At 40.2% G+C, this 14,794-nt stretch overlaps 1 protein-coding gene across 1 annotated transcript in view; it reads right to left on the reverse strand.

The window, feature by feature from the left end:
• Positions 1-14,794, reverse strand: part of OXSR1 (oxidative stress responsive kinase 1) — a 105,035-nt gene that overhangs the window by 63,109 nt on the left and 27,132 nt on the right. The window contains 1 exon segment of the mRNA XM_043595740.1: positions 9,227-9,335. Within this exon segment, the coding sequence (XP_043451675.1) occupies positions 9,227-9,335 (109 nt within the window).

Genomic DNA, 14,794 nt, shown 5'->3' on the forward strand with positions numbered 1-14,794 from the left:
AAACTTTTGACTCATGTCATACAACTCAAAGCCATTTTGAAATCAAACCAATGTAAACCTTTTCACAAACTTGATTGTATAGGAAAGGAAAAAAAAGCAAACACAAGGAAATACAGAAGTTTAAAATTAATAACTTCCTCTCCATTTTAATCTAAAACAGAAAAGCAGCCTACTACCCAAATAGCAGTGTTACACCAGCATTTCCTTTAGACTTTTTAATAAGAATTTGGAAAAGGTGGTAGAGGATTTTTAACCACGTCTGAAGAATCCCTAGCTAAACCTTACCCATCTATTAACGCATTAGTATGAAATACCACGAACGAATTTAAGTTTCCGACACTGGATCAGACTATGCAACGCTGTACGATTAAACATATAAAAATACGATTGCAACACAGGTCAGATTACAGAAGAAATACCTGGAAAGTCAGGGTCACATGTGGGTTAAAATTAATTTTCAGTTTAATAAATAATAAGTAAGGCAAGGAAAAAAATGAAAGGAAAAAAAACGGCAGTTCTCTCTAAATAATTAAAATCACAGAATCTTGACTGCCATACATAATTATAATAAAAAGTCTGCTGAAGATTACTAAGATTTCTGGTAGTGCAATGGCCCATAAAGATCCCAGAACCCAAACGAAACAATCTTTAATATTAGAAATTGTGCCAAGAAGTAGAATATAACATAAACTGCGCAGAAAAGATTAGATTTCCATTTCTTGGCACAAGACCTGAATGATCAAGGCTAAAATTGAAACACAAACTTATGTTGAAAACTTGCTCTGGTGGGTGCTTTTATTTCACACACTTAACAAGCAAAAAATGTACTTCCAAATAGACGGAAAGCAGCGTCTAGATGGGATCCTCCAAAACATGGGAGGATAGAACACACATTTACTTCAGCTCCCACTTGAAATCCATGAACTCCATACACTTGATAAAACAGGCATAAGCCCCGGATGAAAAAGAAAACAGAGAAGATAAAGAAGAGAGACAACAATCATGTTTTGGAGGAAGGAAAACAAAAAGCTAAGCAGAAGAGAGAAATCTGAAACTCCAATGCCTGTGGAGGACTATGCCAATTAGGAAATGGCGTATCCCAATAGAGCACATACACCAAAGACTACCTAAGGGGAAGTGAGAGGAGATTGAAGAAAAGGGCTGGAAACGGGAAAACTGGTTGAAAATTCGTACAATGGGGAAGAAGATGCCCAGATTCCTCCTCCTCTCTGGAAACCAGACCACTGCCACTCCCCATGTCCAGCAGGAAGACAGGCAGTTTACTTTCTGGAGACAGTGAACCAGGGAGGCTCCAGATCCCAGGTGGTGCTTTCTAATACACTATTCAGACTTTCCCCTCTTTATTGCCGGGATTCACAAGACTGTGACTCACACGGGGGGAGGCCTAAAGGAGACATTTTAAAAGTTCTGCTTAATCAATCACATATTAATCTCCAAAGCAAAGTCACTATACCACCAGGCCATATGTCTCATTTTTTTGAGAAATCCAGGCCACATAAGAACTGCTTAGTAAGAAGACATTTGTATAAACGCCAATTGAGATACACGTTTGTAATGCAAACAATATCGAAAATAGGGAATGCAGAGGGGAAAATTCCTACTAGGAATTAAAAACTAACACAATGTATTCATTCAACAATTTGGCCATATTATATGCAAGATCTAGAACTGGGTGCCACAAAATATGTCAAGATACACATGGCACAACAGTTGACTCTGGGAATTTCCAGTCTGGTAGATCAAGAAAATGGAGCAATAAAGACCTAGGGTACATAAAAGGTTATTAGATCTGTATTTTTAAAGAGTTTGAGGGGCGCCTGGGTGGCTCAGTCGGTTAAGCATCCGACTTCGGTTCAGGTCATGATCTCGCGGTGCGTGAGTTCAAGCCCCGTGTCGGACTCTGTGCTGACGGCTCAGAGCCTGGAGCCTGTTTCCGATTCTGTGTCCCCCTCTCTCTCTGCCCCTCCCCCGTTCATGCTGTCTCTCCCCATCTCAAAAATAAATAAACGTTAAAAAAAAAAAAAAAAAAAAAAAAAGAGTTTGAACCAGGAACTCCTTTTTAAAATCTTAAAAGATCGGGGCTGCTGGGTGGTTCAGTCAGTTAAGGGTCCGACTTTGGCTCAGGTCATGATCTTGCGGTTCGTGGGTTCGAGCCCCACGTTGGGCTCTGTGCTGACAGCTCAGAGCCTGGAGCCTGCTTCACATTCTGTCTCTCTCTCTCTCTCTGCCCCTCCCCTGCTCATGCTCTGCATGTCTGTCTCTCTAAAATAATAAATATTAAAAAAAAAATCTTAAAAGATTTTTAATGATTTCACAACACCAATAATCAATGGGGAAATTAAAGCAGTGCACATCCCCAGTCTACGTTCATAACAGACATTTTTAACAAGCTACATAAAAAGCCCCCTCTTCCGTGGTATAAAATTTCTTCTCCAATTCAATCTCCCAACAATATAATTTTTATTGGTGGAGGGATAATCATGCCACCAAGACCTTTACCTTTAATTGATAAATTTGGTCCTAGAAAGTACCCATTTGTTCCCATATGATTTCTTCAGCATCTTGTAGCATCCAACATGATGATGGTGCTTATAATCCTCCCTCCTCAAATATCAAAATTACACGGAAGTCTTCATATCAACTAAGAAAGGTGAAGGTAAGATACGCTAAGCAAAAGAAGACTGCAGATTATCACTGGATGAATCAATTAACACCTAAAGAAAATTAAGAATAAAAAGGGAAGGTTGTAACAGCATGCACCGTCTTATATCCTTGGGCACGATCTGGAAGAAATATTTTACACAGATAATCAGATCTCAAACTTTAACACATGAAGGAATTAGTTGGCAAACCAGTTAACAGTGCAGATTTCCAGATCTCACAGACTGTCTGTCATTCAAGAGATCTAAAGTGGGCCCAAAAAGGTGTATTTTAACAACCTAGGCTCCTAGATGAACACTGTCCATTGAAACCTAAGCATTTCTCAGAGTAATAGCAAGGAGAATGGAAAACAAGAGGGAATAAGTAGAAATTTGGTAACAAAGTGAAAAGTTAAAATGTAAACACCTATTCCAAAAATTCATCTCATGTCTGCTTTCCTAGCCTATGGCACAGAACATTTAAAAAGCAATGCATGGGGCGCCTGGGTGGCGCAGTCGGTTAAGTGTCTGACTTCAGCCAGGTCATGATCTCGCGGTCGGTCCGTGAGTTCGAGCCCCGTGTCAGGCTCTGGGCTGATGGCTCAGAGCCTGGAGCCTGTTTCCGATTCTGTGTCTCCCTCTCTCTCTGCCCCTCCCCCGTTCATGCTCTGTCTCTCTCTGTCCCAAAAATAAATAAACGTTGAAAAAAAAATTAAAAAAAATAAATAAAAAAAATAAAAAAAGCAATGCAAAACTTTTACTGTCCAAGAATATCATTATTACATATTAAAATACTTTTGAAAAAGTAGCAAAGGAGCTTCCGGGTTAAGGCACTTGTGAAATCTCCTAATTATAATGCTCAATCAAATTATTCAGTCAACATGTTTATTGCCTTTTTTTACTTTTTGTTTACTTTTTGTTTACTTTGTTTAGTTTACTTTTATGAAACAACACTCTTTGAATCTGAAATTAGCTCATTTTAGTTATCAGAATTTCTGCCAAGAAGCTTTAACCAATATTCAGCCACTGGGTTTTGTTCGTTTTCTTCCTGAGCCATGGAAGGTTTCAAAGGGGTCAAATTTGCTTGGGCTGAATATTCCACTTCAGACAAACAGACATACCCCTCCGTTGTTGCCTGAACAACCAAAGATGGCCCCTATTATTAATACCGGATATTTCACTCGGGTCCTGCTTAGATCAAAGAAGTTCCCATACTTGGGGCACCTGGGTGGCTCAGTCAGTTAAGGTTCCAACTTCAAGCTCAGGTCATGATCTCACGGTTCACGAACTCAAGCCCCATGTCGGGCTCTCTGCTGTCAGTACAGAGTCCGCTTCGTATCTTCTATCCTCCTTTCTCTCTGTCCCTCCCCAGCTCGCTCGCTCTCAAAAATAAAAATAAAATAAACTTGAAAATGAAAAACTTCCCATACTTTTCTTTATGTCTTAGAAGATGACAAAGTTGAGAGCATCTCTAAACAACAAAATAATTCACTAAGACAGTGAATTTAAATTAGATTTCTGCATTGCTACAAGTCATCACTCTAAGCCGAACAGGTAATTCTCTCTTCTCCTTTCAGAAACTTTCTTAATTACTTTGATTTCTAAAACTCTTACATTGCAGTTTGGTGCTAATAAGCTGCAGAAATAGCTCTTTAGATCAGAACTGCTTCCAATTTCTGAAGATTAACTTCCTATACTAAAATCTCAACACTCAACATCAGAGATTAATTCACAGAAGAATATTACAGTTATAAGGAGGCATTAAGAAATGACTATAATACTGACACACGAAATTCAACTTATTTTAACCATGACGTCCACCGGGTTGATGGGTGTGAGAGTGACAGCTGCAACTCAGATTATGATTTAATTAGCTTATTAAATTCTATGCCAGTACATGTTGCTAGATGAAAAATATGCTTCTGGTTTTTTTTAGAAGTTTATCTGAGAGACAGAGAGAGAGAGAGTGCAAGCAGGGGAGGGGCAAGGAGAGAGAAGGACAGAGGATTCAAAGTGGGCTCTGTGCTGACAGCAGAGAGCCTGATGCTGGGCTTGAACTGACAAACCATGAGATCGTGGCCTGAGCTGAAGTCAGACACCTAACCGAGCCACCCAGGCACCCCAATATGCTTTTGTTTTTATGGGGCACCTGCATGGCTCGTCCGTTGAGTGTCCGACTCTTGGTTTCAGCTCCAGTCATGATCTCAGGGTCATAGGATTGAAACTCACGTCAGGCTCAGTGCTGAGGGTAGAGCCTGCTTAAGATTGTCTTTCTTCCTCTGCCCCTCTCCCCACTCACACTTTCTCTCTAAAATAATTTTTTTTTTTAAAAAGAAAGAAATTTGGGGGCACCTGGATGGCTCAGTCGGTTAAGCACCCAACTCTTGATTTCGGCTCAGGTCACGATCTCGCGGTCCGTGAGTCCGAGCCCCGCGTCAGGCTCTGTGCTCACAGTGCCACGCCTGCTGGAGATTCTCTCTCTGCCCCATCCCTCTGCACGCGTGTAGACGTGTGCTCTCTCTAAATAAATGGACTTTTTTTTTTTTAATATGCTTTTGTTTTATATATTTTGGCTAAAAAAAGTTGATGTGAAAGAAGATGGCCTAAACATATTTCTGTTAACTCTGGTTATTCACATGACTTAATTACTCAAAGGGAGCCTCTGCTTATCAATGGTCTTCTCCTCTCTCTCTGCTCCTTCTGTAGGCCCCCATCAGTTTCGCAAGACATACCATACTCCTCCATCCTGCCTCCAGAACCTTCTCTGCATGGTGTTCCCTCTATCTGGATCACTTCTCCCATCCTTCCCTTGAAATCACGCCCACTTACCACGTTACCTGGCTAATTATTACCTATTCCTCTGGTCTCAGCTGAACGTCACCTCCTGAGGGAAGTCTTTGTTAACCCCACCACACCCATTCTCCCTCAATAAAATACAGTCTCCTGGTACCTGATACTTCTTCCTGATACTCTACATACTTATACTTATTTAATTGTAACTTTTCCTTATTAGCTATGAGGCCCATAAGAGCAAGGAACATGATTCACCAATGCAGTGGTGATCAGTGAGTAATCTGATGAATGGAATTTTAAATGAGCAATAAATCTTGGCACAGTTTCTCTGTATTTTAAAGACAATTTTAGGGGCACCTGGGTGGCTCAGTCGGTTGAGTCTCCGGCTTTGGCTCAGGTCATGATCCCACAGTTGGTGGGTTCGAGCCCCACGTCGTGCTCTGTGCTGACAGCTCAGAGCCTGGAGCCTGCTTCAGATTCTGTGTCTCCCTCTCTTTCTGCCCCTCCCCTGCTCATGCTCTGTCTCTCTCTCTCTCTGTCTCAGAAATAAACATTAAAATAAATAAATAAATAAATAATTAAAAAAAAAAAACATTTTGAAGCTGTGCTCAGGTCTAGCTTTTGTTTTCTAAAAGTATTTAATGTATCTCTTCAGTTTAAATGTTTATTCACTTTCTGACTAAAACAAGCAAGATTTCATTTTCCTAAAAAAAGATGCAATTCTTTAATATTTTTAAAGGCTTAGATGTAAGATTACGTTGACTCAAAAAAAAAAAAAAGGTAAGTAATTATAAAAAGAGTTAACAGCTGGAACACGTTTGAAAATTATCCCCCAGGAAACGTGCTGAGTCCTAGGCTGGAAAAATTGGGCACTGTTCCAGTAAATCTAAGACGAGGAGAGGCAGAAAGGTACATTTAATAGATGTCCCACACAGCTACATGTCCTGCCCCTTCTGAGATCAGGATATATACTCCCTGCAGAAGAAACGGGGATTTCTTAAAAAATATACATTCATTCTGCTCAGGAGTAGCAGAAAGGATGGGCTGGCATACAGGTATGGATGAAAGAATTAAGCAGACAAAGTATTGCTATTCATCAGAGGACTTTTCAGCAAAACATTAAAAACTCTGTATTACACATTTTTGTAAGTTACAAATAAAGAAAATTATGCTATAGGTGATCAATAATGAAAGATACAGTATTACCTAATATTCCCATATCTGTCCATACTGAAAGAACCATGCTTGACCACCATCTTGAAAGGTGGTTGGTGTTAGCAAGGATTCCAACCATCATATGAACAAGGCCTTTAACAAAGCAATCCAGTTTCTCCAGTGTGTCACTAATGGGATTGAAACAAAAAGGTGATTCTGGCTACACTGAAAAGCATCAAATAACATGGGATTATTATTAATGACTCAATTTCTTGTGCATCTACATGTCAGCACAATTATAGATGCTTGACGTACGTCATCTCAATTACTACTCCCCAATACCTAAAATACAGAAAGGTATCCCCATTTGACAGAAAAGTTAACAGGTTCAAAGGGTTTAAATAATTTGCCCAATGACATAAACCGGCTAAATAGGAAAGTTGGAATTTAATTCTAAAGCCTATGCTCTTTCCTTTATGGCCTCGCTAGGGAAGTCAAGTGTTCACTTCTAAAATGGAAAATCATGCTCCCACACAAAATACATATGCAAACAAAAACCAAGCAGCACAATGATGGGAAGGTCGGGTGGCTCCATCACTCACTAGTCCTCCCAATCTCGCCACGATTCAAATCCGTGCTTTGGCAAAATGTCTAATTTACTACGTGACTTGGGCCTTCAGATAACCATAACAACAAAATGTCCAATCTAGTGACAATGGTCTGCTTCTGGCCATCAGTAATACTTACATTTTATTCTAAGGACTTAAGCAGAAATAACTGTATACATATGGCAGGATAAAGCACCATAATTAATCATAATACTGGGGACCAAAATTTTCTGTATAAGAGAAAAGAGATTCACGTATAATTTCAAAGAAGCTTCAAAAGTCTATAATGTTAAACGCGAAATGGAAATATTAATTCCAATTCATAATTTTTAATATATTTCTAAGCTCTTTCAACTAGAAGTGATGATAATGATGTAGCAATGACCAAACATCCTACTTATGCTTTCTAAATGCCTTTCCCCTAACAAAAATCAGAACTCCTTGGAGTATTGGCTGATTGTGGATCTAAGAAAAGTAATATAAACGTGACCCTAGGAAATCCTGAACCAAAAAAACAAGGAAGTAACCAAAGACTAACGCATTCATGTCAAAAGGACACAGGAATCAGCTTAAAGGGAGTCCTGATGACAAAATTTTGGATGACCTGAGCATCCAAAGAAGAGAGTAAGACTACATTGAAAGACACTAAATATATAAAATTCCTTGTGTCTATGATGACACTCAAAAAAAATGAAAGCCTTACCCAACAGGAAAAAGGAAAAAAAACAAACAAACCCTATTTGCTACCACTGGAGGTGAGTATTAAATCAACTCTTTACTCTGAAAATTAGTACTGAAAAAAAAAAAATCAATTATTCATCTTGCATTTTTAGTAGGAACCACAATACAGATTACCCAAAGAGCTCCAGTTAACAAGGTAAAGTTCCTTTACACAGAACAATGCCAAGTTTACAGATGTAAAAGAAAGGATGCAATGAGAAAAGTCACCATTCTGCAATCCTTGACAGAATAATTAATTCAAACAAGGACTGTGAATGGATGCTAAAATCATTAAAGGAAAGAGTAAGGGGGGAGGGGCGCCTGAGTGGCTCAGTTAGTTAAGCGACTGACTCTGGGTTTCGGCTCAGGTCATGATCTCACGGTTGGTGGGACTGAGTCCCACGTAGGGCTCTGCGCTGACAGTGCAGAACCTGCTTGGGATTCTCTCTCTCTGCCCCTCCCCTGCTCATGCCCTCTCTGTCTGTCTGTCTGTCTGTCTGTCTCTCTCTCTGCTTGGGATTCTCTCTCTCTGCCCCTCCCCTGCTCATGCCCTCTCTGTCTCTCTCTCTGTCTCTCTCTCTCTCTCTCTCTCTCTCTCTCTCGCTGTCTCCAAAATAAACACATAAACTTTAAAAAATGGGAAAAAACAAAAAAAAGGTGGGGAACTGGATACTCTCAGTGCCCAAGTATCACCTCACAGATTACTCGCTAGCTGCAAAGGGGAACAAGTTAACTTTTCCATGGTGAGGTCTGGCTATCAAAATCTCAAGCAATCAAAAGTCACATCACCATTAAAGATATAACCAGAAAGCAACGCTTCCTGGTGTGATGCACTATGAACACAGCATCACCCACAAAATACTGTCCAAAAATTTCGAACTTACATCGAATCAAGCCTTTGGGTCCAATTTTTAATTTGTAAGAAAGCAAGGGAAACAAATCGAGTTAAATATCACCAGGAAGAAATAACCAGATAAATCCAAAATGCGGGTCATTCTAAAAGAAGTTATTGCCAGACCCTTGACCAGAACCTTCAACAAGTTGCTGTCATGGCACAAAGGAAGCTGTGGGGAACCATCAGAGATGGAGTGAGGCTTCAGAGGCATGGCGACCAAATGCAACGTGTGAAACCTGTCTCGGCTCATACCCTCCCATCTTTAGCAGATACTAAGTCCTCAGCATCTCCTCAAATGCCAATGTGCCCGAAAACCAAACCAGGAAAAAACCAACCGGATATTTTCATTACCTTTCCAACCAACGGAAGTTAGCGTTTCACCATACTCTACTCACCTCCACTTAGCAGCTTCATGACTAGCCACAGCTCATCTTTTACCACAAAAGACGTGTAGTAAGACACAATATTAGGATGATGGCACTGACTCATGGCTTGGATTTCTTTCTACAAGGAAGAGAAAATATGATTAATTTATTATACGCGAGCCTGAAACAACACTACGAGTGAATTCAGATTTGTAAATCCAAGACTGGCTTAAACCTCTGTGAGATCTCCATGGCTCTGACCTCCTTGAGAAGAGTTAAACGAAAAAAACCCCTGTTTCCCTCAGTCCATTCTGACTAGTCATTCCACTCATAATCTTTGAAACTAGAAACATGCACTACTTATCACAGCCTCACACAACACCACAAAGGCCTCCGTGGGGACACACATTGTTACTTCAAGGTGCTCTTGAAAAAGCATCTTGGGAAATCTGGCTTTACAGCCACACAGCATAATGACTAATAAACAGAGGGTGGTTTTTGTTTTGTTTTGCTTGTTTTAAAGTGTCTTTATTCTGTTTTTAAAATGTATTTTTATTATTGAAAGATAGTTGAAATACAATGTTGTATTAGTTCTAGGTATACAACACAGTGACTTGACAATTCTGTACATTACTCACTGCTCACCACGGTAAGTGTGGTCACCATACAATATTACTGTAATATTATTGACTATATTCTCCATGCTGGACTTTCCATCTCCGTGACTTAGTTATTTATAACTGGAAGTTTATATCTCTCAATCTCCTTTATCTAGCTCACCCATCACCCTGCGCCCCCACAGTGAGATTGTTCTCTGTATTTAGCAGTCTGTTTTTTGTTTGTTCTCGTTTTGGTTGTTAGATTCCACATGCAAGTGAAATCATACGGTATTTGTTTTTCTTTGTCTGACCTACTTCACTTAATATAGTACCCTCTAGGCCCATCCACGTTGCCACAAATGGCAGGACTCCATTATTTTTTATGGCTGAGTAGTATTCCACCATGTGTGTGTCTGTGTAAAAATCACGTCTTTTTTATCCATTCATCTATAGATGGACACTTGGGTTGCTTCCAAATCTTGGCTATGGTAAGTAATGCTGCAATAAACACAGGGGTGCAAATATCTTCTCAAATTAGTATTTTCATTTTTAGGCGGTAAATACCCAGTAGTGGAATAATTACTAGCTCATATGGTAGTTCTATTTTTAATTTTTTGAGAAGCCTCCATACTGTTTTCCACAGTGGCTATATCAGTTTGAATTCCCAGTCGTACACGAGGGTTCCTTCCCTTTTCTCCACATCCTCACCAACACTTGTTATTTCTTGTCTTTTTGATTTTAAGCCATTCTGACAGGTGTGAGGTGGTTTTGATTTGCATTTCCCTGATGATGAGCGATGTTGAGCATTTTTCATGTGCCTGTTGGTCATCTGTAGGTCTTCTTTGGGAAAATGTCTATTCAGGTAGAGGTTCCTTTTTGGTTTGTGGGTTTTGTTTTATTTTGAAAATATCGTTTCATCCCATTTTTGTGAATTAATTAACAATTCTCATTCTGAAATCTCCTGAACCAGGACAAAGTCATAAACTAAATCCAAAGTAGAAACCTGAGCACCCTCTAAGTTTATCTACAACCTTGGGGTTATGCATTTAAATTAGGCTGGGTGAGATAAAATGCCTCTATAGCCCTGAGTGATCTGGGCCCTGCCTACCTCTCCAGTCTCAATCCGACTCCCTTCACTGACCCTACCCCAAAATACCCTCTACAATCCAGCCACAGTAAACTTCAGGTGAGCACGCTTCTTCAACCATGGATATTTAACCCTATTGTTCCCTATGCCTCAAATAGACTTCCATCATTATTTTACCCTAGCTAAAAATGCCAATTCTTCCTTCTGATCTAGCCAAAATATCATTTCCACCAGTTCCCCAAGGTTGCTTCCAAACTCCCTGTGTATCTCTTTACATCACAGCCCATATGTACTGGATAGTGCATTGGGTGCTTACTTATCTGTTCCTCCCTGGTGGACTGAGGGCTCCTGAAAGCAAGTACTTCCAAAAGTGGATCCCTAAATGCAAGCTGGTGCATATTACACACACACACACACACACACACACACACACACACACACACACACACTGGGCTATTAGCCTAAAAAAGAATGACATCTTGCCATTTGCAATAACATGGATGGCCCTAGAGGGTATAATGGCCAAGTGAAATATGTCAGAGGAAGACAACATATGATTTCACTCATATATAGAATTTAAGAAACAAAACCAAGAAAATAAAGAGACAGACAAAAAAAAACCAGACTCTTAAATACAGAGAACAAATTGGTGGTTGCCAAAGGGGAAGTGTGTGTGTGTGTGTGTGGGGTGAAATACATAAAGGGAATTAAGAGTATACTTATCGTGAGCACTGAGTATTGTACAAAATTGTTGAATCGTTATACTGTACTCCTGAAACTAATATATAACAGTGTTTGTTAATTATACTTGAATGTTTAAAAATCCACACAAAAAAAGTAGATTCCCTAAACACTGCAGAACTTATCATATTATATGGTAACTGCTTTTTTATTTTTCTGTATCCTTCACAAAACTTTAAGCTCAATGAAAGCTAAGACTCTGTATTCGTGGCACTTAACACTGTGCCTGGCACACAGTACACCTTCAACAAATATTTATCGAATGAATTAAATATTATTTTATACAACTTTTTACTTATTCAATTACTGTACTTGCCCTATGCCCTTGGTCTTTGTACAGTAGAACCAATTGTGTAAAAGTTGCCCATAGGCTCTGATTCAAAAGCAGTGCTCTGTGAACCTTAGTTTTTCTTATCATTTCTACTTGAAGGTAAATTCCTTTATAGCAAGGACCTTGCCGTACGCATTTTTCCAACCTCCAAAGTCACCAGCACAGTCTTCTGTACTAAAACCTAAGTAAAACTAAAGTCAGCACCTGCCTGTTGACATAGTGCTATGAAGATTAAAGGAGATGAGAAGTACATAGGAGAGGGAATATATAGGACAACATATATTGCCAGCAAGTTGTAAAGATAGCACGTTACAAGAATCCTCTGGAAAGAACAATGAAGGTAGGCAAGAAGTCCTTGCAAAGGAGGGAAGAACGAGGTTTAGTGCGGTAGGATATAGGGAAACGGCAGCAGAAGGTGAGAGGCACACACCACACAAAAGATGAAATACGCAAGACATATTTTAGGATGCAATGAGTAAACCTGTCTAAGGCAAGCAGTTCATGCTTTCAACAGACATTTACCAATGTGCCAGGCGCCAGTGCTAGGTGCTTGACTATGAGGGTGAGCCCTCAAGAAACTTACAGTCGAGTGAAGAAGTCAGACCAATACTAATTTAACAACACACAATGATAAATAGTTTGACAGGAGAAGTACTAGATGCTACGTGATTTCACTGGAGAGGCCAATTACCAAAAAATAGGAGTGATAATCAGGGATGGCTTCCTGTAAGTTTTAACAGGTTTGACTGTTGAGTTACTTGGGACCGTATCATAAAGGACAGCGTAAGTGTGTTCAAGAATTCAGGCTTCAGGGGCGCCTGGGTGGCGCAGTCGGTTAAGCGTCCGACTTCAGCCAGGTCACGATCTCGCGGTCTGTGAGTTCGAGCCCCGCGTCAGGCTCTGGGCTGATGGCTCAGAGCCTGGAGCCTGTTTCCGATTCTGTGTCTCCCTCTCTCTCTGCCCCTCCCCCGTTCATGCTCTGTCTCTTTCTGTCCCAAAAATAAATAAACGTTGAAAAAAAAATTAAAAAAAAAAAAAAAAAAGAATTCAGGCTTCATCTTAACAGCAAAGGGAAGGCATCAGAGGTTTAACTATATATGCCATTTCATAAAAACACTCTAGCTACAATTAGAAAATAAGTGTGGGAAGGCGAGCCTAGAGGCAATGATACTGCCTAAGGCTGTTGCTATGACCTGGGTGAGGGACAATGGCGGCCTGAAAAATTATAAATAACTAGTTCCTCGGTTTGGGTATTTACACTGTGGTTATGTTACTGTCAGGAGAACCTGGGTGAACAGCATACAGGAACTTTCTGTACTTCTTTTGCAACTCTTCTAGAAGTTTAAAACTATCTCAAAATATAGTTTTAGGGGCGCCTGGGTGGCTTAGTCTGTTGAGCATCCAGCTCTTGATTTTGGCTCAGATCACGATCTCCGGGTTCATGAGACTGAGGCCAGGATCAGGCTCTGGGCTGACAATGTGGAGCCTACTTGGGATTCTCTCTCTCCGCCCTCCCCCAACTTGTGCACATGTTCTCTCTCTCTCAAAATAAATATCTAAAAATAATTTTAAAAAACAGAATGCTAAAAATAAAATAAGTGGCAATATGAATGGAAAGACAGGGAGGAGTCAAGAGCTATGCTGAAGAAGTATAAACCATAGGACTTGGTGACTCACTGGATGAGGGAGGTAAGACAGTGTGAAAATTCATGCACAGAGTTGGGGTCAAACTGTCCAATGTCTTAAATTGAAACTAAGGGTTTTCAGCTTTACTCTGGGGCGTGGCGGGGGGGGGGTAGGTGGGCAGGGACAGCTCACAAAGGGTCTTCTAACAGGAGACTATCAGAGAACCATCAAATTCAAAAACCGAAAGGGCCTTAAAGATTTCTTTCCTTCTCGTCTATTCCTTTAAGGGGTGGGAGGGAGGGTTCCTTTATCTTAACTCCCACTGAAATTATCCTTTTCCCTTTCAGTTCAAAAGGAAAAACACGTATGTAAGTGTTTTGCAAGAGTGCTATATTCCTGACTCAATTTTCCCAGTGGCTCCCTTCCACATCAAAACGAATTCCACCCCCCTACTAAAAGTGCTTTCTTGACAGTCCCGTTACCTGCTGCTGCCACAGCTTTTGTGTGGACTTCGTTCTCCACCGGAAGCTCTCAAGTATTGCTTAATGATCACTTTTCATTCCTGGAACGCATCTCCATTTGTAACATTTACTCCTGATTTTCTGATTACCCCAATGCAAGCAGTTTTCATCTGTTTCACACCATTCAGTCAGGCCCCCAAGTGATGTTAAGTTATTCACTCATACAGAGTGAACACAATAAAGTCCCTGCCCTCATGGAATGCTCAATATGAAACAAACAATTCTTCCATCTATCGAATGTCTGAGCAGGGGGCACCTGGGTGACTCAGTTGGTTAAGCGTCCAGCTCTTGGTTTTGGCTCCGGTCATGATCTCGTGGTTCTTGAGTTTGAGTCCCGCATCAGGCTCTGCGCTGACAGTGTGGAGTCTGCTTGGAATTAGGTCAGATCTCTCTGACCCTCTGCTGTTCTCTCTCTCTCTCTCAAAATAAATAAATAAACTTTAAAGAATAAATAAAATAAAATAAAACAATAAAATGTCTAGGGAATGTGCCTTCCTTTCCATTTTTACTGTCACTGCCTGAATTTAGAATCTTAATACCTCTTTGTATGGCCCAGTGTACCTCAAATTATGGGCTGCAACCCACATGGGCCAGGAAACAAACTTAAGTAGGTAATGTTAGAAACAAAAAAAGAAATAGAAAATCAGTGTGTGCCCCACATAATTAAAATTATTTTATGAAAACGTTTCAGGG

The sequence above is a fragment of the Prionailurus bengalensis genome, chromosome C2 (assembly GCF_016509475.1).
Source record: "Prionailurus bengalensis isolate Pbe53 chromosome C2, Fcat_Pben_1.1_paternal_pri, whole genome shotgun sequence".
Lineage (NCBI taxonomy): Eukaryota > Metazoa > Chordata > Mammalia > Carnivora > Felidae > Prionailurus > Prionailurus bengalensis.